Source organism: Rhinichthys klamathensis, unplaced genomic scaffold, assembly GCF_029890125.1.
Source record: "Rhinichthys klamathensis goyatoka isolate OS25496 unplaced genomic scaffold, OSU_Roscu_1.1 h1tg000425l_1, whole genome shotgun sequence".
In the NCBI taxonomy this organism is placed as follows: domain Eukaryota; kingdom Metazoa; phylum Chordata; class Actinopteri; order Cypriniformes; family Leuciscidae; genus Rhinichthys; species Rhinichthys klamathensis.
Window position 1 is genome coordinate 102,157 of NW_026606923.1, and position 27,193 is coordinate 129,349.

Consider the following 27,193-nt stretch of genomic DNA (forward strand, 5'->3'; position numbering starts at 1 on the left):
AACACATCACTTAAAAAAACATTGACGACAATGGCAACTTAAAAAAAATCAAACTACACCGGGAATTTAAAAACTAGCATTAAGATGGGATGCCAGAACAACAAATCAAACATTCTAACGTTACAGCACCACTTCCCTAGCGGTTACTACACTTCTCCGTGTTTCGTTACAACACGCAGCCTGAAAACTCTATGGAGGAGCTTCATTTTTGTTGCTGAAACAACGCAAACGGCTCCTGTGATAGATTGTTCTCTTTGGTGTTTCATGATCTCAACAAAGGCAGACCACGTTAGGCCAAAACTAATTTTTTTTAAAAACCATTCTCGCCAGGCACCACATTTAGCCGAGTTAAACTGAAAAGGCTACAATTCTTTATTTGTTTCTTGTTCTGTAATACATTAAGGTAAGTGTAAACATGATCATTATATTTGTCCAATGGCACTCGGTAGACGATGGACCCCAGGACGACCAGAACTTCGTGTCCTCTTCCACAAGTCTCACATTCTCCTGCTCATAAACAGGCGTCAGTGCCGCTGTGGGTCTTACACACGCGAGCACCTGGAAAAGCAACCTTACAGATTTTGGATATAAACTACAGAGCTATAGTTGTTCCACTCAAAAATCTCAAGATATTTGTTTTGTAATGTCGGGACATTCATCCTTTGCCCTCGTATCGGGGTGTGCGTGAAGAGAAGAGGGATTATGCATTATGCATGTCATGACATCACCGAAAGACACGGAGCAATGTGAAGGCATAGTCGTATAGGACTTTCGCTCGAAGCGATTCTCCTTTGACATCAATGCATAATGCCGTGAAAAGTGCAGCGCCGGCTGACTCCTCCCTCTCTGATGTGGACTGATTACAAACCGGTTTGATGAGTTAAAAGCACTTGGTAAAGCGTGGGTTATGATTTCCTCTCCTCGAACAGCCTCTGTAACCGCAGCTTCGTGAAATCTACCACCGTTTCGGGGTCAGGTTTGATATGGGTTAAACCGATTTCTCGTTTTTTTTTCTTCCTTTTTTTAAATATTTAAATAGATATAAAACTTTCTCTTTTTCCTTTTAAACAGACAGTCTGTACATATCTGGTACCAGTACATATAAAATTACAAGAGTTGTTAAATTAGAAAGGATATGTTCCTTCTGATACGTCATATCAAAAATATGCAGCTTTAGTAAACATATTCTCATAGTACTTTTTTTCTAGGCTAACTTTACATTGCTACATTACATTTGTCAGAGTTAGAAATATAGCAAAAGTGAGAGAACGCGGCCTCGCGCTTTCGTCTCTGTGAGTCCAAGGGCTCTCTGTGCACAACGCAGTGATCTTGAGCACTGAGCAGCTGTTCGACTTGACTTTAAAAGCCGTTTGTGCAGAGGTAGAAGCCTCGGAGTAAATAGTGTACTTTCCACAGCAACCTTCCCCGTTTCCGCACCTCTCGCTCTCCCGCACGTCCACGTTCGCTGTACCAATCTCAGCACCTGCTCGCAGCTCCCTCTCGTTCTCCACATGCTGCTGCTTGCTCCCCTGCAGACCGATTCCCTCTCTTCCCGTCTCAGTCGATCTTCTCGACTTTCCCGATGATCTTCTCCTCGAAGATGGGCAGGATGGCGTCGTCTTCGCGTACCTCCTCGAACACCACTCCGCAGTCGAACTCGTCGCTCACTTTCTTGAAATAATACCTGAGGTGTGGTGAGGGAGAGGGATCGTGATGGTTTAATTTCATCTACGTCAGTCAAATAATTCTGTTTAATTGACAAAGTATAAATCAAAACATTGTAGAATTAAATGGTATTTGTTTATTACCCTACGAGTTCATGTGGAACATTTTCATATTTTTAAAATGTAAGGATAACAACAAAACACTAAACTTGGTTAAAGGTATTTATCTGACAAAATTATTCAGCAAAAAGGCAAACTACTCTTACAGGTTTTATTTTACAATACAAAAAAACTAAACATGGTAAAACAAAAAGCTCACAGGAAAAGCATACTCTGACTGCAACATAATCTGTTATTCATTGGTTCTTTCTTGTTTTTGCGTGTGTTCATAATTTCTTTGTATGACAGCCCGTCCAAAAATGATGTCCGCACAATTTAATCACAAATTAAACAATTAGCGGGTTGCGAGTTTTTCTGTTAGAACGGTGTCGTGTAAGCGGCCCCAACGTTGATAACTAGTGATCTTCGCAACGGAAGTGAATCAATCAAAACTAACTTTAGCTGGACAATAACTTTATCCTGGTGCTGTTGTAAATCCTAAACAATCTGTTACGGTAATTTCTATTATAACTGTAAAGCTGCTTTGAAACAATCCATACTGTTAAAAGCGCATCCTCATAACCGTTTTCGATTTCTGTGATAACAAAGCTGAATTTTCAGCATCATTACTCCAGTCTTCAGTCATATGATCCTTCAGAAATCATTCTAATATGATGATTTGATGCTCAGGAAACATTTCCTCTTTTTATTATATTATCATCATCATCATCAATGTTAAAACACTTGTGCTGGTTACCATTGTTGTAGAAACAGTGATACTTTTATTTATTTTTTTCAGGATTTGATGAATAGAAAGTTCAAAAGAACAGCATTTATTTGAAAGAAATCTTTTGTAATATTAGAAATGTCTTTAATGTCACTTTTAGTGCATCCTTGCTGAATAAACGTATTCATTTTTTTCTTTCTTTAAAAAGACTAATGTGAAAGTGGTATGAAACCATTCCAGGATACTTTTATACTGATACTGCATCCTTTTTGAAAGCTTGAAAGCTTCAGTCCAGGAGCGACCAGCACAGTGTTAAAGGGGGGGTGAAATGCTATTTCATGCATAGTGAGTTTTTTACACTGTTAAAGAGTTTTCCCATGCTAAACATGGACAAAGTTTAAAAAATTAAGTTGTACGTTTGATTGAGTATTTCTGTTCTCAAAATACTCCTTCCTGGTTGTCACAAGTTTCGGAAAGTTTTTTTCGAGTATGGGCTCGTATGACGTCAGATGCGCCGGAATGTCCTTATACGGTCCTAAGGGCACTTCTCTCGGAAGGGCGCGCGCGCAGCTGTAGAGCGATAGCCGTAACCTATGCCCATCAAACGCTGTGCATCGGCTGCGCTGCAATATGTCACCAAAGAAGTGTGTTTTCGGTTGCCAAGGCAAGACAACACTGCACAGATTCCCAAAGAATCAAGCGTTAAGGGACCAGTGGATGGAGTTTGTTTTTCCAGAACATCAACACAGTTGTGCAAGTGTTCTTGTTTGTTCCATGCATTTCGAGGATGATTTTTTTATAAACAAGGCCCAGTTCGAAGCCGGATTTGCTAATCGTTTAGTTCTCAAGGATGGAGCAGTCCCAACACTAAAGGTTAACGGTCTTGCATTGGAACCGCAGGCGGTGAGTAGAACTGCTTCAAATATCTGTGTGTGTCTATCGGCGTGTAACTTAAGCACAGCAAGTAGGCTAAACAACATGATAACCAATAGTAAATGTATCTATGGAGCATGCGATGTATGTTGTGTGTTTGTTTAAATACATTTGTTTAGGTGGCTACAGTAGGTGTCTGTTTATTGTAAAACCAAATCATGTCTTCATAAACCACGAGTAGACACACAAATGTTCTAAAACTTCGCGCGTTCGTGATTATTTAGCTCCGCCCACACGGCACGCCTCCACCCGCTCGGCTTTTTCCGGAAAGACTCGGTACAGCCTATCTTTCTTTTATAAATATAATAAAACTTTTTGGAGCTATGATGGATGCAATATTACTCTATAGGTACTCAAGATTAACATGAGATTGACTTTAAACTGAGTGTTTCACCCCCCCCCCCTTTAAGAATTTCTCTTTTTGTATTTCACAGAAGAAAGTTAGTTTGGAACAACATGAGACTGAGTAAATGACAGAATCTTCATTTTTGGGTGAACCATCCCTTGATCTTCTAAACTAAACACTACAGACGATCCTCAAAAACCTACTGGCGCTAAGAACAAAAAGTGTAGGTGGTTTACCTGTAGCTCCCTTTCTTGGTAAGCAGCTCCTTGAACTGTCCCAGAGTGACGATCCTCCCTTTGACGGACGTCCTGTACGGGATGGGCTCTCCGCAGAAGTAATAGGCCACGGTGATGTTCTCACAGGGCTGCTTCTTCGTATTCTTATGCCTGCAAATCAATCGAAAGGCACTTGAAAAACAAACCAAAGCATTTATTCCATAATAAGATGGGATAAAATGGTGCGTTTTGCTTTTCTAGCAACAAAATGAGAATGTCCTGAAAGCCCTTGTACGTGCTCTACTGGGGTTGAAGTGGACACGAGTGCTGGTGGTCAGCAGAGACTCGGTTTACTGTTGCCAAGTAAAATGAATTCCAGATAAATGTGACAAATGTTCCTCAGAAAACAAAAACAAAAAAACATTTGCACTGTTGTGGCGCTTTCATCTCATCCACACCAACATTGATGTCACTAAACTGCATATCTGCATTAGCTCTCCTCCAGCCGATCAGTGGTTAATACACTGGAACCAACCAAATCTGTGAGGAACTACGCGCTAAGACTGGTCAGTCTATATTATACTCTTAAAAGCGCTACACACAGAAGCGTTAGTGAACTACATGAAGGCACAGCCCTGACAAAAACATGCAAGTGCATGTATCATGGGAGCATGGGATGGTGAAAGGAAGGGCTACGCTCTATGAAGAAGTATTGGGAACATACTCTGACTCGGAGAGCTCCGTGTCGGAGACGGCGGGCACCACACTGAGCGTGGGAAACAGAGCGGGCCTGACAACGGTGCGACCCCTCTGGATCACCTCCATCACATACCTGAGGAACAACCCCGAGTTAGACACACCGGCTGCGTTTGCAGGCTCACACCGCCTCATTACACGCATGCACCTCAGCCAGCCGCAGCGTGTGCCGGAACAGGGCGGGGAAGAGGAGGCAGCCTTGCATTGTGCATTATGGGTGATAGATGGGTCACTGACAAACGTCCAATATAAAGAACAACTTTACGTTTAAAATGTATATGCAAAATGTGGGTTTTAAAAACTTTAATACCATTTGCAACAAAAGAGTTAATTTAATGATCTTAAAATTAAAGTGGTGGAACCAGCAAGTATAAACTAACATTTTCCTAACACCTCAAATACATGCAAGTCTTGCCTAATCATTTTCAATAATACGTTAGAAAGGTAGAAAGTATTTAAGGAGTCACACCATGTGACCGGAATGGGCAAACCTGGCCTTGTCATAAAGGTCAAATTATTCAACTTATTGGCCTTGAAACAGTCATGAGGGACTAAAGGGGTCCTTTCGATGACATCATTTCCTGTATTGTTTTTCCCTGCTTGTTACAGAACATTGGTCTTACTACAAATATTGGTAACGCTTCCTTTTACAGTCCTGTTACCCATGTACTTACTATGCACTTATTATAGTAATTATAATTACTGGGTAATAACTAGGTACTAACTCTGAACCTACCCCTAACCCATGTACTTACCTTATATTAGCCAGTACTTTCTAGGTAAGTACACTGTAAGTACACGTAAGTACTGTACTGTAAAAGGAAGCGTTACCCAAATATTTATAAAATTTTAACATCCAAAACACTAAGATTTAAAACTGAATAAATTCTAAATATTATTATTAATGATACAACCATCATTTCTACTAATAATAATAACACAAATTATACCAAACTACTTAAGACTTTCTTTTTAAGAAATTAATTATTTAAAGATGTTTTTTCCCCTACATTATGATATTAGGAAAGTTTCAACCTGACATCTTTGATGTTATGCTCCCCCCAAAAATGTATTTAAGTTTAGAAATCTCAAAGTTTTAATAAGTGCTTTTGATTTTGAATAAATGATCCAGGTCAAAAAACTGAGCGTCATTGACCCAAATGCAAATAACGTGATTATTTTCAAGCAATAACAAATCAGTCCACTGAGTTTCCTCTCACCTCTGCTTGGCCTGCAGCGTTCCAGACTTCCTCCTCTCTTCCTCAAGCCGCCTGCGTGCCTCTTCCAGCTGTGTGAGGGGGTTGGGGGCTGGGTTGGGGGGCATGGTTGGGTCCTGGATGAAGGGATGGGAGGGCTGCACGCTGTTGCGGAGCTGAGCGGTCACCCAAGGGTGCACAGCCCCCGGCCGCTCCACCGAACTGGGCCTCGACACCTCGTGACTCGGAGCTTTCTTGGAGCCGGAGATGCTGCTAAGGAATATGCAAGACCAAGAGAGCTTTTACATGATTCATTTTGAATTTTGCATAATTTCTAACAACTACTTGAATAGCTGGTCAGACATCATTATTGAATAATGTCTTTAGATTATACACTAAGAAAGGCTTCTCACCCGTAAGGGCTCCTCTTATAGCGTCCAGCTTCCTTCTCACCCTCCATCATCCACTGCAGTATCTTCTGGTTCCTCTCCATATCATCCAGGGGCAAGGGCTCTCGCATCTCATAGTTTCGACCATCTTCCCCTTTTCTGACCGGCCGCTTTGACAGAGTGCTGCCTTTACTGCTACAGTGAGACCCAAGAACATCAAAATCACTGAAGATAAACGGCTTCACTTCATTTTTCCAATATACACCATGGTTTAACAGTTTTGGGGGGTGGGGGGGCAGTATTTTAATTAAGCAGTAAATCAGCATATTAGAATGATTTCTGAAGGATCATGTGACACTGAAGACTGGAGTAATGATGCTGAAAATTCAGCTTTGATCACATGAATAAATCACATTTTAAAATATATTCACATAGAAAACAGTTATTTTAAATTGTAATAATATTTTAAAATTGGTAACACTTTACAATAAGGTTCATTAGTTACCAACCTTAGTTAACATGAATTAAGAATGAACAATACTACTTTTTCTTAGTTAATTAATTACATTAACGTAATTAAGTAACTAAGAAAAAGTAGTATTGTGCATTCTTAATTCATGTTAACTAAGGTTGGTAACTAATGAACCTTATTGTAAAGTGTTAGTTCATGTTAGTTAATACATTAACTAATGAACCTTATTGTAAAGTTGCCTTACAATTTTACTGTTCTGGGGTGTATTTATTATCAAGTAAATGATAGCAGGTTAGCAGAAGTGAGTGTAGAAACATTAAAAAAGTCTTAAGCAACACCAAACTTTTGCATGGCAGTGTATATATATATATATCTAACAAAAGCCACTGAGACACATACCCGTAACCCATGGGGTCCATGCCGTTGGGACCGACGCTCATTCCATCTGCATAGTTGCGTGACTTGGATCCATAGTGGTGTTGCTCCGTGTTCCAGGCTAAGCTCCCGTGCATCTTCGTGGCTTCCGCCTCCACCTGTTCTTTGGGCTTTCCCCCCGCGGCATAGTGTGTGTGGTAAACGTGTTTGTGATGGTGCAGGTGCGCCGCCTCACCCTTCGGGCCCAGCCGAGCCTGGTGCTTGCCTTGGCCACCAGACAGTGGCATTATAAGCCCGGGAATCTTGCCCGCCGGCAGCCCGTCTGGGGAGCGGGACTTTGGAGAGTGGCGGCCCGTGCCTGGAGATTGACAGCCGGGGGTTTTCATGACACGCTGCACATGTTCATCCAGGATGCTCTCGGGGTTTTCCTCGTGTGCATCCCGTAGCTGCAGCCCGTTGTAGCTCGTTTCAGAGTAGCGACCGCCATAATGCTGCATGTGGACCGCAGGAGGAACCCTGTGATTGGCCAGGGAGGGAGCGGTGGAGACGTCTGCATCGTCACCTTCTTCTTCCTATAGGACACAGAGATTATTCAATGATGACAAGATACTTTTTCAAAATTGTAGGCGTTTAGTATAATGTATTTATGTGTATATATATATATATATATATATATATATATATGTGTATTTATATAAAAGACAATAAATATCAGCCAGGTGAGCAAGTCGATTGCAGAAAAAAAAGGCTGTAGAATCACTGTGCAGTAACTTGTTTGAACCAGCAGATGTCGCCCTTTCAAGCTTATATTAATTGCCATTTGTCATGGTCACATTCAAAAACACACAATGATGTGAAACGGAGACATGAGAGAATGATCTTATTGCTCAAAACATGACTTTAATATTCATTTTAATCATGATAATATTTCTGGACAAGCACAGACCTCTCTTAATCAAATTATAAATTATCTGACATGTCAGTTTTCTTAATTTAATAACACTTAATATTTGACTTGCTTATTTGTTCAACCATTCTCAGATTTTGATTTTACTGGCAAACACTGGAGTTCAACACTGAATTTAGTTTCAATCATAGTCTGGTGACTAAATGAGATATTTTAGTCACATTCTGTATTGTTACTTTTAGACAATGAAAATGTGTAGTTTTGTCTATGAAAACAGTCCTAAATCTAATTAAACTAATCGTGTTTCCACCATACAAACTGTACAGTGTTACAGGCTAATTACTGAATAGAATATCTTTAATCTGCGTAGTATCCAACATTTTGTAGCTTAAGGTTGTTTCTGACTGTTTTCCCCATAAAATGAATCATTTTATGTGTAACTGTTTTAAGCAATACTAATTTAATAATAATTTAAAGTTATCACATTTTGTTAGTTGTATTGCAGTGTTACCATCATTGCACTTTGTTAATGTGGGTTTAACTATGCATAGTTTTCTTCACGGAGTATCTTTTCTGCTAGTTAATAATTAAAACTGATAAATTATAATCTATTCATATAAAATTAGTCCACATTACAATATTTCACAAATTGACTAGTCATACACCTTTCACTTGACTGTTGAATTGTCAGGCCACTATATACGAGTTTAAATTCTATTTATAAAGGATGCATTAAATTGAACAAAATAGACAGTTAAGACAGTTATAATTGTTACAAAAGATTAATTTTTCATATAAATGCTGTTCCTTTGACATTTCTATTCATCTAAGGATCCTGAAAAAATAGAACTGTATTAACCTTTCCACAAAAAACATTAAGCTGCATAAATGATTTCAACATTTATGTTGATAAGAAATATTTCTAAATAGAAAAGTTATTACAGAATTCCTCACAATATTACAGTTTTTACTGTATTTTTGTTTAAATAATTGCAGCCTTGGTGAGCAAAAATGGTGAGTTTTGAATGGTAGCATATGTATTAACAACACAAGTACATTTTATTTCCAACAAATTTCCTTCTTCGAACGTGCCTTTTCATTTGGTTGTCTTCTCATTTTCATAATGGAGAAAGTCAATAAAACCAAAGCCTCAGCAATTCTCTCTCCAGGTAGCGAAGTCCAAGGAGAGAAGGAATTCTGAGGATTTGGCCTGAGCATCATTTTATTTTTACTGAACAGCTGTACAGGTCAGAGCTCTGGATGATCTTTGACAGATCATGCCAAAAAAAAAAAAAAAAAAAGAGAGACGACGTGGGAAAAAGCACAAATCCAACAGCAACGCGCAAACCATCCAATTTCCATTGCGCAGATTCAACCTCTAAAAACTGAACCATCTGAAAATGACCTGAAAACCCGGTGCTATGCAGACTTGTCAAGGCTCAGTAGCTGGCAAAAACATGTTTAACTGTCAGAGTCCTTCCTGCTCAGTGGACCAAAGAGCGCAAGCACAGTATATAGAAGACAGTCGCTCAGCTGATAGGTAAAGAAAACTTGAAACAAGTTTGCTGAAAGCTGAGGCACCGGTGAGAATATCAATTAAGAGACAAATGACATTCCTCCTTCGGCTCTTAACTCAAAGTCACTGTTCTGTGACGGAAGTTCCTCTTACAGGAGGCCAAACTACATAAATAATCTGCCTTGAGACGTAACACCTGGCTTTGAGTCGGGAAAAAGATTCCCATTTGCGGTGCGCGCAAGCATTTCTTCACGCCCCGACTGACTTCAAACAAAGTCATTACACTGAGGCAGACTAGCAAGTAGCTCAATCTCGGCAGGTGAATCACCTGACACTGAGGGGAAAAAAAGACGAAAGAAATGAGCAGAGTCCCCTTGATAAGACGGGAAGTCTTTAGAACACATCCGACTGGTTCACTCGTGATGAGAGGAGGCACAGGCCTCAGTGTTTGATCTATCTGCTAAAGCTCGAAATGCAGTGGAGACGTGACGCTTCCCTGGCATGTTTGGATGCTCTACTCACCAGTCGAACCCTCTTGAGCCGCTCCTCCAGTTTTTCTTGTGCCTCGCGTTCCCTCAGCACCCCCTCCAGCCTGCTGATCAGCTCCGCCGCAAACTTCTCCGGCTCAACGTGAATATCCTTTGGTATCCGGTTAGTGCGCTGATGGGAAGACAATGTGAGTCAGTACTCAAGGTCACCATTCACATTTAATGCAATGCTCTTAAAAACTAAACTACAGCTGCTGATTAAACAATAACACAACAGTGTAAAATACAATATTGAAAGCAGGAGAACATTAATCCAGGCTAGACAGACAAAACAAACACATTTTTCGGATAATGTGCTATTGAGAATTAAAGCACTGATTCGGTCCACACACACTACAGTTTCAGTGTAAAAGCATCAGCTTAAAAGGACATAAACAAAAGATAGCAGATAAATTACAATACAATATCATTGCTAAAGACAAAAAAAATAAGGAAGATGGTTTGGAAGATGATTGGCAAATTCGTTCCTAAATGCAAATTACAAGCGACTCAAACACACAGCACTTGCAGAATCGGATTTAACGCGAATCGAAACTGTGAATGAAAATGAACAAGAGTGCTGTGATTTGGCTTTACTCTGAAACATGCAGCGCGTGAGACTATATGAAGAGTTTGGTTCCAAAACGCAATAAATCGGTTTAGATTAATTTGAGTAAAAATGTGTTGTCTTTACCAAGAAAGTGGAAAGATGAAAACCACTATTTTCTGTTTCAAACTTTCACATGTAGGTCATAATAACAACAAAAAATAAAATACAGCTTTTGATTTTCAAAGATTTATTATAAAAACGGATTATTTCCCCCCCCCCAAAATGCAATAAATCCATTTTTTTTTTTTCAAAATGCAATTAATCCATTGAATCAATATAAAAGTTTTTTTTCATATTAAAACTGTTGAAAATACACAACAACGTAAGTTTATTAGTATAATATTTTTATTAAGAACTGTAAAGAAGATTGAAAACATTTTTCCTCCTCCCGAGTGCCTCATCTTCTTAATCTCCTCACATAAATGATTCGATGCCTTACGTTTCTCACCCACCGCAGAAACAACCACAGGTTCATCAATGCCGTCAAAATTATTCATTTTTTTGTTTGTTTGTTGATTGAAAAGTACAAAATAGATAAGAAAAACTAGGAAGCCGGGTGTATTTAAGGCTCTACCGTTACTGTTTACATTGCGTGGAATGGTGCGTTGTGATTGGTTGACAGCTGATATATCGCATTCTGCAGAGAAGGGAGACTGGCGTTTGTCGCGGTTTGGAAAGAAAGGGAGAAAACATGACAGAATAACACGGCGGATATCGCATTTTACTTAAAATTAAACATTGACTTTTCAATACCAACCAGACAGACAATACTGATTTTTGCAGTAACTATTTGTTTTTTGTTTTAAATGGCGTTTATCGCGTTTTGGAACCAAACTCTTCATATATTCATAGAATTACATCATAACTGGTGTGATTTGACGATCGTTAAAAATTCATTAAAGTTAGAGGGCAACTGGTGAGTAAAAGGCTTGGAGCCTGACTTTAATGCATTCTTGCCTAAAGTATTAATATAAATACAATTAAAAGAACATTTTATAATATTATTACTGACTCCAAACTTTTAAGGGTAATGTACATTTATCATAGTCTATACATGTCGTCGGATAATTTTGGGAACTTTCAAACTGAAAATAAAACTAAGTATTAAGTAAACTAACTACACTCAAGCACTCTGTCCTCCTCTATAGTGTCGACTGTGACAGCACATTGATCCGTGCCCTAACAGAATTATGCCCTATTTGAAACCTCATGGCAAAGAATGGGGCAGAGGAAGCAGTCAGAAAACATACAACTGGAAATGAGAAACGGTTAAATAAACCAAAAATCAATCCACCTTGATATCTTGCACTTGCAACATGAACCCAAAACTTATAAAGAAGAGCTGCCTATCAGATAATCACTCTTCATCTGAGCAGATCATGTTGCACAGGGGAAAGCTGCATATAGATCTTTATTGTAACCTTTTCTCTTCTAAAACCAATGAAACTCCAAACAACAGACATCCAGGAAATGTATTATTCCAGAAGTCTGGAAGGAGAAAAAGAGAGACGGGGGAGGAGGACAGACACATGAAGAAATATAGTTGCAGGCAGTGCCTGGACAAGGTCCAATAAAACCCTTACAGGAGCCGTAAAAAATTTTGATTACAGGGCCAAATCTGATCTAAAGTCTGTTCCAGCTTTCTTTGTTCTGGCCTTCTGTTTGCTTAAGATTCATCAGTCTCCTCCGCAGCCCACGCGGTTACATGCCCAGTGGAACTGCAGAATCTGTCAAGTCTTGACAAGGCGTTTTGGTTACTAACACTGCCTCCCTGCCGCAGACCACGCTTACAGAATATAAGAGAGCCTTTTAAACTTAACAGTGACAGAATGGGAGAATACAACCAAAGGGGACAAAAGAAATCCAAGCGAGCTAGTGTTAAAGGTTTAGGACCATAAACACAATGTGAATGCAATGTACAACAAAAGAAAACTTGAGCAAGATGTAGCAATAAGAATCAAAAGGTCAGCTAAAAATGAAAATCCTATCATCATTTACTCACATAATGTTGCTCCAAATCCATATAATGTTCTTTAATATAAAAACAATGTTAGGCAAGTCGCTCGCTCTTTTTCATACAATGAATCTTAATTGAGGAACAGGCCAAAATTTGTCATTATTCACTGTTCAATCTCATTTGTGTGATTTGAATAAACACTACTATTGCTGTACCATCATTGGATATATAAGAGATGTCCCCGAAGCCTAAATCTGAAAATGAGTAGTGCATTCTACGGAGTCCCTAAAGGGACATTGCTAGAGTTGCAGCGGTCGGTTACAGTACATCGGATTTCACTTATCATGTGAAGACAGTAAGGAGAGATGACCGACAGGACAAAGGTGGAGGACTTGGTGTGCAACTTAGTAAGCGTCAATGACAAATATTTTGTAAAATGTGATGTCAGTACCGCCAATCCCTATAAAAAGTACATGTGATCGCAAATTGGAAAGTAAAAAGCATGCGTTCAAAAGCAATTCCAATACCCTGCATATTAATAGCGGCTCACTGATGCCCGCAAGTTATATACAATAAAATTACCCAACTATGTAATTGGGAGAGAAAGCAAAAGCATTGAAATATTATAATCACCATGTCCCTTTAAGGGCTCTGTACAATGCGTCATTTCCTTTCCAAACATGGGATTCGCTTCGGGCACATCTTTAAAATATACTGCTAGTTCCGGCTCTCGAATCTGATTGGCTGAGAGCCTTTTCCAGCCATGCGATATTCTACTAATATCACACGGAAATGTTTCACAATTTGTTTCACTCCGCTTGTTGCCGGCACTGGCAGCGTTCCTCACAGAGAGGGTCAATGGCAGAGGAGCAAACCCACTGTAATTTTACAAATACTACTGTTATTGAGTCACATGAATGTCCTTCTAAACTTGAACATTTTGTTCAATTAAATAAAGCAAGTCAGTCATACAGGTTTGCAACTACATGAGGGTGAATAAACAGTGACAGAACTGACATTTTCAGATGAACTCTCTCTTTAAGAAAGTTTGTACACCTGTTTTGATTGTAGTTTTGATAGATATTGGTGGTGCGCATGCAGAAAAATTAGTCAAGAGCTTCCAGTACGTCATGCACGTACGAGCTGAAGTGTCTTCGTTGCCTCCACAGCTTTCAGTCTCTATAGGATGAGTGAAAGGCCCCAGTGAGGGGAAGTGTATGTTTGCTCTGTTAAATTGGGCTCTATCTCAGAGGCTCCAATTATGCTGGAGCCGGTACAGTGGGAAAGCCGAGCCATCAGAGGATGAGGCTTCACATCTGCTGGGGCAGAGCAGGCAGAGCTGACGAGAGCATCAGGAACGCTTTAGACAGCACACTCGCGCTCTCTCACTCTCCATCAGCTATTCACCGGCACATGATCAAAGCTCCCCAGCCACCGCTGTGCATCTTAAGAATGCACATTCATTTTAGGGGCGATGGGAGAGACAAGGCAGGGGGAAGAAAAGAGAGAGTAAGAATGACAGGGAAAGACCAGAAGATGATGGACGGAGACAAGGCACAGAGAATAAAATAAAAAGGAGTGGGGGTGAAAGAGAAAGAGAGAGAGAGAAATGGAATAAAAAGGTAGAGAGCACACACACAAAAAGTGGTGTAAAGTCAACAAGGTGTTCTGGAAATCCAAAGCATACTTACAGGAATATGAGGTAGTGGCACTCGCCCATTAACTTTGGCACTTTCGTGTATCTCACGTCGATGCGGTTTACGATACCTATAAGGTGGGACCCCATCTCTGTAGGGAAAAAACATAACAGGATTTTAATACTAAATCTGTGTCAATATATACAAAAACACCATATATGAAATCATTGTCTTCTCTACATAACATATTTCCATGGTCCAATGGTGGATGGTGGAGTAAAGAAATAATCTCAAAAAACAAAACAAAAACAGATGTACGACTTTCTTTGGTCCGTGGAAATTATAAGCCAGTGTTGTTATAGTTAAGCCTAAAACTATTACAAATCGTTTTCGGTAATTGAAATAAAGCTAAAATAACATAAATATTAGAAAAACTAACTCGTTTCAGTTAGCAGCCAAGGCAACATTTTTCCTTCAGGTTTAAGATGAAGTACTAAAATGACTAAAACAAATATAAAAGCAAAAAAAAAAAAAAACTAATAAAAAATATATATATATGTCAAGTATTTACTTATATTTGTAAATGATAGTTAAAAATAACTTCACAGTTACTTCATGTTAGCTCAAACAGGCCCATTAAATAATATTAATAGACATAACTTTTAATCTTAATAATGTATTAGTAAATGCTGATTAGTAATAGTGACTGATAATAAATGCTTAGTTTAGAAGCATTTTTACTGTTAACTAATGTAAACAACTGGAATCTTATTGTAAAGTGCAAAACTAATAAAAATGACAAATGACTAAAAATGAAAATATAAAATGTACTAAAATAACACTAGTCTAAGCTGCTGTTTTCCATACAGTGAAAGTAGGGCTGGGCGATATGGAGCAAAAAATATATCTCGATATATTTTGCTATATCTCGATATTCGATATATATCTCGATATCTTTACAGGAAAATGGATGTGAATACAACTCAAAATATAGGCCTACAATCAATAGAAAATTAATTTTCCATAACAGAATGTAACCAAATGAGAAAAATTAAACACAGGGCCTGAATTTCGTCATCATTATTAATCACGTGATTCATATACAGAAACTGAATAAAGTAATCAAATGGAAAATAACACTGAGTAGTATTTTAGTCCTGAATAAATTAAATGCATAGGTTATTAATCCTGATTCCTTTAACTTAAAGCTATCTTTTGTTGTATTGACAACAAAATGAATGACACACATATGGCTGCCGTCACTTTAAGAGGTAGTGCACGGATCCTGTGTTCATTATACTGGCATGCGTTTTATGCTTATTAAAGACAAAACCGACTATGTTTAGAGTATACTCACGACGACCGAAATTGACAATTTAGCGTGTTAAAGCAATATAATCCGCGAAAAATAACTTTTGTTACTGGCCAGCTGTTCTTAAGGCGGATTTTCTATGAATGTGCGCATAGAAAATAATTTCTCAGAGAGCGCGCGAGCACTGATTAGTTTAAAATCGCTTGAATGTTTAAACTGGTAAGACTTAAAAAGACGTGCAAATGGTAAACTTCAGTCACGATGCACTGCTGGCCCGATTGTGCGAGTGAATATCCATCATGTCCCGACTCCTAAACGCGAGTGTGTTTTATCGCCGCAGCGCTTGATGCTTGCCTTGCACAACACATTATGAGAGACGAGAAAGAAGCGGCACCGCTGAACACTCACGCTGTTTGTGAAATTGCGTCTGGCAGATAGTTGTTAAAAGAATGATTTGATTTTATAATCTGTGTGGATTACGATTGCGGGAATTTCCCGCATTATAAATGGGAGACCTGCGGGAATGATTAGAATTATGCGCAATACCTGCGCCGAAATTCGAGCCCTGCAATAGTTTAAAATTAAAGCTGCAAGCAGCATTTTAGCGGTGTTCAAGCAGTTAAGCCTTTTAGCACATAAGCATTAAAGACATTTAGCAAGCATGTAACCACTGACATAATAGATGGAAAACCGTTTACCATGATTTAACATGATACTAGCATGATTTACCATAGTTTTACCATGATTAACCATGTTCTAGTATGATTTACCATGAATCTAGCATGATTCACCATAGTTTTGCCATGATTTACCATGTTCTAGTATGATTTACCATGAATCTAGCGTGATTCACAATGTTCTAGTATGCTTTACATGATTTACCCTGTTGTAGCATAATTTACCATCGTTTACCATGATTTACCACGCTCTGGTATGATTTACCATGAATCTAGCATGATTTACCATAGTTTTACCATGATTTACCATGTTCTAGTATGATTTACCATGAATCTAGCATGATTTACCATTGTTTACCATGCATCTAGCATGTGTCAGTACAAATAAAGTGTTACACTCTGACAAAATATGATTGTGTTATAATAGTAATTGTTATATAATGGATTTTATAGTAAGCATGGATAATGCAGTTAACATGGAAAAACTGGTTTGCTTTAGTTCAGAATTTTGTTGAAACTCAAGGCTGTTAAAATGAAAGTGAGCCAATAAGTGGTCTTCTACTGCCCTCTGCTGGCCACTCTACTTATTAATAAAGTCTTTTTGCATTCATATCTAGACACACACACAAGTCATTATGAAAATATATGAAATGCTTATAGACCATTAAAATATATGTCTTTGCAAGCTATTAATCAGATTATTCAGGATTTATTCAGAAACATGGGACTACACACACATTCTGTTGTAGATAAAGTGATCTGAACTGTGTCTCATTCAGGATTAACATTTGTCTGTGACACAATGCTTCAATAGATGAATTTTGACTAAATGTGAGTGTAAATGTTAAAATAGTGATTTTATAAACTCTAAATATAGTCCAGAGAATTGTACTGCACTGATTTTGAACATATTATATGATCATAGATGGAACACACCATTTACAGCCAATACAGGCAATTTACCATAGGAAATACATGGTTTTAAAGCTTTTCAACAGTTATAGCGCCACCTATTGTCCGATCTCCATAAAACTTTGCATGCATGTTCATGATGTTATGGCACATATGCTCACCAATTTTTGTGAAGCTCTGAGTTTTTATTTATGATTTATAGGCTTTTGAGTGTGTTTTGACACGCCCCTTTTTATAAATGATCCTGTTATAATGAACCAAATGGCAAAGTTAAACTTTTTTTTGATAATTATTGATCTAGAGAGTCCAGAGAATTGTACTGCACTGGTTTTGAACATTATAATTTAAAGATTATATGATAATAGATGGAAAACACCATTTACAGCCAATACAGGCAATTTACCATAAGAAATACATGGTTTTAAAGCTTTTTAACAGTTAAAGCGCCACCTATGGTCCGATCTCCATGAAACTGTGCATGCTTCTTCAGCATGTTATGACACATATACACACCAATTTTTGTGAAGTTCTGACTTTTTATTTATGATTTATAGGCTTTTGAGTGTATTTTGCTAAGCACCTTTTCTTAATGACCCTATTATAGCCATACGAAAAATGCAAAAGTTCAACTTTTTTTCAATAATTATTCATCTAGAGAGTCCAGAGAATTGTCCTAGACTGGTCTGGTTTTGATCGGGCGAAAAACCAGGGACTAGTTCGCAAAAGTAGGTTTTTAACATATTCGTGAATATTTAAAGAACGATTTGATTGACAGCAATGGTTCTAGAGGCAAAGTTGTTCAGCATGAGGAGATCTATCAATTGATATGCATTTTGGGGGGATGTGTGCAACACCACGTGATTACAGAGCCATAAAACTCGTTAGCGCTAACTAGTGGCCGATTTCTTTCAAAACTCTTACAGACCTCTTGGGCCATGAGTCGAACATGCCCATTGAGTTTCGTTCCGATCGGCCTCCGTTAACCTCGTCTCACAGGTGCTCAAATTTCATTGGCCGATGGCGGCCATGTTTTTTGAGATACGCCAATATCCTTTTACACATACATGGCACCTTGGACCAAGACACTGCATACCAATTTTCAAGTCAATCGGACTAACGGTCAGGTGGCCACACCCCCTTTTATGTTTTTTTAATGTTATAGCGCCACCTAGTGTTAGATCGGCGCGGTTTTTTTACTGTGACCTCAGATTGAACTCATAAATATGTGGACCAAGTTTGGTGAAGATATCTCATTTACTTCTCGAGTTATAGCCATTTTAGTAAAATAGGCTCCTCCCACAACGTTCATTTTGCGCCCCCTAGCAACCAGAAATCGAAATTTCAACTTTTTTTTGATAATTATTGATAGTCAGACTCCAGAGAACATTTCTGCACTGGTTTGGTTCCGATCGGGCGAAAAACCAGGGACTAGTTTGCAAAAGTAGTTTTTTGACAAAATTCAAAATGGCGGAAAATCTATCATGGCGGAAATGAAATCGGAGATATACGTTTTTTTCGTCAGGTGACCAGCTTTCCACTGATATAAGACACTTGAGTCTACGACTTACGGTCTAGGAGTTATGAGCAGTTTCGCGCAATTGGTTGCTGTAGCGCCACCTATGGGCCAATCGGGGTCATACTCTCTCAACCTCTCCTCGATTTCTGTGCTACCTTAATCCCAAATATCAAGTCTCTAGCTCTTACGGTTTGGTCTGCACGATGCGTTTTACGGCAGAATAATAATAATAATAATAATAATTAAAGCTGCAAGCAGCATTTAGCGGTGTTCAAGCAGTTAAGGCCTTTAAGGCCGTTAAGCACAAAAGCATCAAAAGACATTAAGTTTTATGTAGCAAGCATTTAACCATTGACATCATAGATGGAATAGACCATGTTTTAGCATGATTCACCATGATATACCAAATTTAGTGTGATTTTTCATGATCTACCATGTTCCAGTATGATTTACCATGAATCTAGCATGATTTAACATAGTTTACCATAATTTCCCATGTTATAGGATGATTTACCATTATATACCACATTCTAGAATGATTTACCAGGATTGTAGCATGATTTACCATGATTCATCACATTGCTAGCATGATTTGCCATGATCCACCATGTAATAGTATTTTTTACTATGATTTACCATGTTTCTATCGTGATTTACCATGATTTACCACATTGCTGCATTGAGGTGAAGTGCCAATAAAAATGAAGTGATAAACTCTGACAAAAAATGATTGTGTTATAATAGTTAACATGGAAAAACAGGTTTGCTTTAGTGCTTTGATTTACTGTTGAAAATCAAGTGTGTCAAAATGAGAGTGAGCCAATAAGTGGTCTTCTACTGCCCTCTGCTGGCCATTCTACTCATTAATAAAGTGTTTTCACAGGTGCTTTTGCATTCATATGTAGACATATGCTTACACACACACACACACACACATGGGATATGTTATTGTGAAAATCTCTTTTAATGGTGTATAAGCATGCATTTCACATATTTCTTTGTGATGTAATAATATAAAACTATATTAAAACTAATAAAAAAATTGCTTTAAGCGTTTGTTTGTTAGCCAATGCTGAAAGCTGATAAAAAAGATTAAAAATGTCGGTAACACTTTACAATAAGGTTCATTTATTAAACATTAGTTAATGTATTAATTAACATGAACTAACCATGAGCAATACATTTGTTACTGTTTTTGTTCATCTTTGTTAACACTAGAATGGCCACGACGGTCATTTTGACCGTTTTGAATTTTATATCTGCAATAACTTTGTTGAAAAAAAAAAAAAATCCTGCTGGTACCTGACTTTTCCTAAAAGTGTCTGTATTTTCATTTAAAATGTTTTTAATATAAATTACACATAAGGCAAACAAACAAATGAACATATTTACCTATTTCGGCCATAGACGGTCATATTGACCGCACTGAATTTCGCGGTATTCTTTTGTTACATTTCTCGCGGTTGACCTTTGTCTATTAGGAAATAATCAGAAGATTCAATTGCAAAATGACAGATATGTTTATTGAGAGCTGGTCAGATGCTGGGAGAGTTAAGGTGTGCAAATGTCCGGTATGAAGCCCTTGGCAGCACAGGGACGCTGGAGTGAGTGCTGAACCAGGAGTGCTGAACACGGGATGACACACGGAAAACGTATACAGGCAGGGAACAAACACGCAGGAAAAATCCACAACCATCTGACAAAGGGCCTTTCTCAATCTGTGTTCTTCTCTGTACTTGTGTCCTTGTGTTCTTGTGAAACGTCATCTTTTGTGGCCCAAGTACTGTCCCAATACACAAGTTTGCATTTTGGCAAGAACAGTTAAAAATCCCGGATGTGTTCTTGACACGCCCATTTTACCGAGGATGCATCGGTTGGTAACTTGTGTGAACTTGACGGCAGAAATATCCCAGCATTCAATTCGGCATTCGAGGAAGGAGAGGCAGGTCAATACAGTATTTCGTTTTTCTACAATTACGTACACTATTTCATCACTAAATTCACTTCTGAGAACATTTGATGCGAGAAATCAACTGTGTAGATTTCAAATATTGGCATTTTTACGAAAATGTATGGCTAATCGAAAATGTGCTCAAACGTTTTCGGAAGTGAGAATCTCCATAAGCGCCTGCGGGTGTAACGTTAGCTATCGAGCCAACCGGCCAGTTTGCTCACAGACTCGTTTTTCCCCACAGCCAAGAGACCATTGCAGCCTGGCTGTTATCGTCAATAATTCTCGTTATGTTTGGGTACTGCAGACGGTGTCTGTGCGGGGGTATTATTGCGCAATACCAGCAAGAACACATCGTCTCAAACTGTCAGCAGCGTTCTGTGTGCTCGTTAGCTTGTGAGTTCATTCTTCCAAGAACAACTAGCAAGAGCGTTCTCCCCAAGAACACAAGTCCGTTCTTTGCATTCTTGGTTTTGAGAAACACCCAAAGACTAGGCGAGAACAGTAACACTGAAAAGGGTCGAATCGCTGATCAGTTGCAGCTGGCGCCTTGATCAGAGCGCACGTGCTGATCAGCTGCATTGATCAGCGACCACGCACACACACACACCACAAGACGAGAAAGGAGACAGCGAATTCATAAACCGTGACATTGTCTCTCTCACTGTCAAAAGAATATCTAAATAAGATACTTTTAGTTGTTATTATCTTGTTCTGAGTTATGTTGAAGGGATATGGAAATATAGCTCTGTTGTGAATAGGCCCTATGCGATAATTACGGGCTACTGATATTATTATTTATAAATGTATAATTAAACTTTTTAAAATGTACAGTTTGGTGTTGTTTTGTTTTTAAAAGATATCCTAATACAAAAAATGCATTAATCTCTCAATTGGGTATTTATCATTAAAGATATAGAGTTTGCAATCTAACGGTCAAAATGACCGCTTGTGGCAGTTCTAGTAGTTATGGAATTCTGGCACTTCTAGTGTTAACGTTAGTTAATACAAATCCAGCTGTTCATTGTTAGTTCAGGCAAAGAACGTATATTGACAAGAAGTGAAAGCCAATAGAACGTTCCATTGCAACACCAGCGCCCAGCAGCAGCCCTACGCGTCCGCCATTTTGGGGTGAAAGCGACTCGGCAGTCATATATTATACATATATTTAGTCCAGTGCAGAGGTCATTTTTAGGTTGAAATAATTAGGTGATTATTTTAATTCACAACAGTTAACGTTATATCCGTTAAAAAGAAGTTGCTACTAGGCTTTTCCCCCACATAACTTGAGACAGGGAAGTTCAAGGATTTAATTAATTATATTAATCTCTACATTAAGTTTGACAGGTAAGAAGAATAAAGTGATGTAAGTTCATAAAGTTATAACGTTAGACCGTTTCCCAGGAGGTACACATAACCTTACATACAAAAATAAGTTCAATGAAATAAATGAATTCAGCAAATAAATGTAATTGTACTAAAATGTAAATGTTGGACAATAAATATATAACAGCAATAGAATAGCTTTACAGTAAACTGTTTTTTTTGCAGTACTATTTTATATTAATGAACGTTAAAGCAAGCCTATGTAAACAAAAAAACACAGATAACGGACACACCAATGCATCATGTTAAGATCATCATGTTTGTAGCACGATCCAGGGGATTAAAACATACAAAATATATTTCAGGCCTAGTGGAGTTGGTAACTAGTAATAGTAGTTAATGTGTAAAGTTGCATAAAAATGCAAGAAAAACTACCTAAAAAACTGTTATCTGTGCTGTTGCCCAGTAACTCCAGTTGGAATTTTCACCCCAAAATGGCGGCCGCGCCACCTAGTGGCTGTTACCAGAAAAGCATCGGAGTTTCGCCTCTTGTTCTTCTATACTCTTTGGTTCAGGTTAGTTCACAGTGCATTAACTAATGTTAACAAGAATTTAATAAAGTATTTGTAAATGTTGAAATTAACATTAACAAAGATTAACAAATGCTGAAGGAGTATTGTTCATTCTTAGTTAATGTTAACTACATTAGTTAACATTAACTAAGAATGAACAATACTCCTTCAGCATTTGTATAATGCTGCTGCTCCATCTATTGGATAACAGTGGTATTACAGACTATATACAGTTGAAATAAATGAATGGAAATTTGGTTTTCACTTATAGGCCTATCTCGGGAACGAGATAATGAAAAAAATATCTAAAGATTGGGGGCGTTCCCGAGCCCCGCGACGATAGATTTGGATCAAGAACCCCGAGAGAACCTTACCATCAAAATTTGAGCGTGCAGCGACTTTCTGTTTTCGAGTTATGAGTGAATTTGTCCTTGGGGGGCGTGGCCCAACGTTATACTTTCGTTTTCAGCCTTCCTGTGACACAATTGTAAATAGTAATAAATAAAATAAATAAATGCAGTCCATAATACTCCAATAGATGAATTTGGACAAAATGTGATTGTAAATGTTGAAATAATGATTTTAGAAATTCTAAATATGAATTATAAAACAATATTAGGGAGTAGTATGATGAAATGACAGCAAGGGGCAGTAAAATACCACTTTGGTATTTTTTTAATAAAAAAATAGCTTTAAGCATTTGTTTGTTAGCCAATGCTGAAAGCTGATTAAAAAAAAGATTAAAAATGTCGGTAACACTTTACAATAAGGTTAATTTATTAAACATTAATGTATTAATTAACATTAACTAACCATGAGCAATACATTTGTTACTGTTTTTGTTCATCTTTGTTAACGTTAGTTAATACAAATCCAGCTGTTCATTGTTAGTTCATGTTAGTTCACAGTGCATTAACTAATGTTAAGAAGATTTAAATAAAGTATTTGTAAATGTTGAAATTAACATTAACAAAGATTAACAAATGCTGAAGGAGTATTGTTCATTCTTAGTTAATGTTAACTACATTAGTTAGCATTAACTAAGAATGAACAATACTCCTTCAGCATTTGTATAATACTGCTGCTCCATCTATTGGACAACAGTGGTATTACAGACTATAAACAGTTGTATAAATAAAAACTTTCGTTTTCAGCCTTCCTGTGACACAATTGTAAAGAGTAATAAATAAAATAAATAAATGCAGTCCATAATACTCCAATAGATGCATTTTTACAAAATGTGATAGTAAATGTTAAAATAATGATTTTAGAAAGTCTAAATATGAACTATAACAATATTAGGGAGTAGTATGATGAAAATGACAGCAGGGGGCAGTAAAATAACACTTATTGGCTGTTAGCCATGCTTGACCTTTTTTTAAGAAGCTATGAGCATTCATTGAAAAGATATTGGCTTTCGGTCAAGGCTACATATTGAAGTGACCCTATTATAGTCATCCAAATGTTATACATTACAAGTTATACATTTTCTGATAATTATTGTTCTAGAGAGTACAGAGCAATAGATGAATTTGGACAAAATGTGATTGTAAATGTTAAAATAATGATTTAATAAAGTCTAAATTTCAATTATATATAACAATTTTAGGGAGTAGTATGATGAAATGACAGCAGGGGGCAGTAAAATACCACTTATTGGCTGTTATAGCCATCCAAAATGTTATAGCCATCCAATTTACACTATTACAGCCATTCAAATGAAGAAATTACACCTTTTCTGATAATTATTGATCTAGAGAGTCCAGATAATTGTACTGCACTGGTTTTAAACATTAAGATATGAAAATTTTACGATCATAGATGGAAAAGACCATTTACAGCCAATACAGGCAATTTACCATAGGAAATATATGGTTTTAAAGCTTTTTAACAGTTATAGCGCCACCTATGGTCCGATCTCCATGAAACTTTGCATGCTTCCTCACCATGGTATGACACATATGCTCATCAATTTTTGTCAAGTTCTGAGTTTTCATTTATGATTTATAGGCTTTTGAGTGTATTTTGACACGCCCCTTTTCTAAATGACCCTGTTACAGTGAACCAAAGGGCAAAGTTCAACTTTTTTTTGATAATTATTGATCTAGAGAGTCCAGAGAATTGTCCTAGACTGGTCTGGTTTTGATCGGGCGAAAAACCAGGGACTAGTTCGCAAAAGTAGGTTTTTAACATATTCGTGAATATTTAATGAACGATTTGATTGACAGCAATGGTTCTAGAGGCAAAGTTGTTCACCATGAGGATATCTATAAAATGATATGCATTTTGGGGGGATGTGTGCAACACCACGTGATTACAGAGCCGTAAAACTCGTTAGCGCCAACTAGTGGCCGATTTCTTTCAAAACTCTTACAGACCTCTTAGGCCATGAGTCGAACATGCCCATCGAGTTTCGTTCCGATTGGCCTCCGTTAACCTCGTCTCATAGGGGCTCAAACTTCATTGGTCAATGGCGGCCATGTTTTTTGAGATACGCCAATGTCCTCATAGACATACATGGGGCCTTGGACCAAGACACTGCATACCAATTTTCAAGTCAATCGGACTAACGGTCAGTCCTTTATATGTTTTTTTCATTTTATAGCGCCACCTAGTGTTCGATCGTCGCGGTTTTTTTACTGTGACCTCAGATTGAACTCATGCACAACTGTACCAAGTTTGGTGAACCTACCTAATTTACTTCTGGAGTTATAGTCGTTTTAGTAAAATAGGCTCCTCCCACAACGTTCTTTTTGCGCCCCCTAGCGACCGGAAATCGAAATTTCAACTTTTTTACGATTATAATTTATATTCAGACTCCACAGAAGATTTGTGCACTGGTTTGGTTCCGATCGGGCAAAAAATCAGGGACTAGTTCTCAAAAGTCGTTTTTTGACAAAATTCAAAATGGCGGAAAATCTATCATGACGGAAATGAAATCGGAGATATACGTTTTTTAAGTCAGGAGTCCAGCTTTCCAATGATATAAGACACTTGAGTCTACGATTTACGGTCTAGGAGTTATGAGCAGTTTTGCGCAATTGGTTGCTATAGCGCCACCTATGGGCCAATCGGGCTCATAATTTGATAAGCTCTCCTCGATTTTTGTACTACCATCTGACAAAGTTTCAAGTCTCTAGCACTTACGGTTTGGTCTGCACGATGCGTTTTACGGCAGAAGAATAATAATAATAATAATAATAATAAAAATCCTTACAATTACAATAGGTTTTCAGCACTTCGTGCTTGAACACCTAACAAGACGTTTGTAGTAGCCTTCTGATTACTGGAGTCCATTAATCGAACTTCCATGCCTCTTATATAGTAATTATATATTGTAGTATGTAGGCTACCAATTTACTAATGCAATTAATGCTCACACTCGGTTTCTCTCGTGCTCTGTCGCTCGCGCGCAGACACACTCGGAGTTCTGTAGCCTCCGGGCTGGTTGCGGATGAGACAATTGTTGAATGAGACAACACGCGAGGTGAGGGGGAACAAAAGCAAGGAGGCGGGGGCGAGCACAGCACAGAGAAGGCAAACAAGCAAAGTGGCGAAATCAGGATTAAATATAAACAATATATCGATATATACGATATGTCAAAATCCATATCGTGTTTAAAAAATATCTCGATATATTTTAAATATCGAGATATCGCCCACCCCTAAGCAGTGGCGGCTCCAGACAATTTTGATTGGGGGGGCAATGGGGGGTCCTGGTCATTTCAAGGGGGGTCTCATGAAAACCAACAAAAAATACAGTGGACACGGCTAATAACTGCATATTGCTGCTACTTAACAAATGGTAAATGGTAAATGGACTGCATTTATATAGCGCTTTCACAGACCCAATGGCCATCAAAGCGCTTTAGATATTGCCTCACATTCACCCATTCACACACCGACGGTTTTTTGTTTTTAATTAATTAATCAATTGCAGTTTGCAAACAATATGCTCGAACTTTAATTGCCATAGCCACACCCATGACAGAAAACATATTTACAAAATAGTATCCTCCTCATCCTCCAATTCCTCGGTGTCCTCTGTTTCCAGTCTTTACTAAGAAATCCTATGAAAAATTATTTACAAAATCTTCTGCAGGACAGTTCAATTCTTTACAATAATATAATATATTATAAAAGAAAATTAAGCTGTTACACTGAGATGGTTTAGGAAAACCATAAAGTGTTTTTGTAAAGTCAATTAATTGTACAGGCAGCATTAAACCATCAAAGTTAAATGATTGTTTATAGCTTATGAATTTCCTAGCCTATATTTTCTTTAGCAGGGGGTTTCAAACTTTTTAATGGCAATGAGCCCTAAACAATACCCTTGTGAGATTCTTTATTTAGGCTTATAATATAATACAATATATGCCCAATATAATATAATATAAAAACAATGAATTGAAGTATTTGAAGTGATAGTTTAAATGCTTCAATTTGTTTTCATATAATATTATTATAATATGAAAACAAACTGAAGCATTTACTGTAAATAGCTAGATCTAATAGCTAAATATTTTCAAGAAAAGTCAATATGTGAACTCTTTTATAGTAGCCTAATCTAACCATGCCTGAAACTATTTAAATCTATGTAA

At 37.8% G+C, this 27,193-nt stretch overlaps 1 protein-coding gene across 1 annotated transcript in view; it reads right to left on the bottom strand.

Annotated features, from left to right (window-relative positions):
• Positions 1-348: 348 nt before the first annotated feature.
• The window catches only part of axin1 (axin 1), a 136,554-nt gene continuing 109,709 nt past the window's right edge, over positions 349-27,193 (bottom strand). The window contains exons 20-27 of the mRNA XM_056235637.1: positions 14,381-14,477; positions 10,118-10,255; positions 7,197-7,744; positions 6,350-6,520; positions 5,961-6,209; positions 4,709-4,816; positions 4,006-4,155; positions 349-1,684 (exon numbers count right to left, since the gene is read on the bottom strand). Of these exons, the coding sequence (XP_056091612.1) occupies positions 1,558-1,684; positions 4,006-4,155; positions 4,709-4,816; positions 5,961-6,209; positions 6,350-6,520; positions 7,197-7,744; positions 10,118-10,255; positions 14,381-14,477 (1,588 nt within the window). The 3' untranslated portion in view covers positions 349-1,557. The remainder of the gene's footprint in view (positions 1,685-4,005; positions 4,156-4,708; positions 4,817-5,960; positions 6,210-6,349; positions 6,521-7,196; positions 7,745-10,117; positions 10,256-14,380; positions 14,478-27,193) is intronic.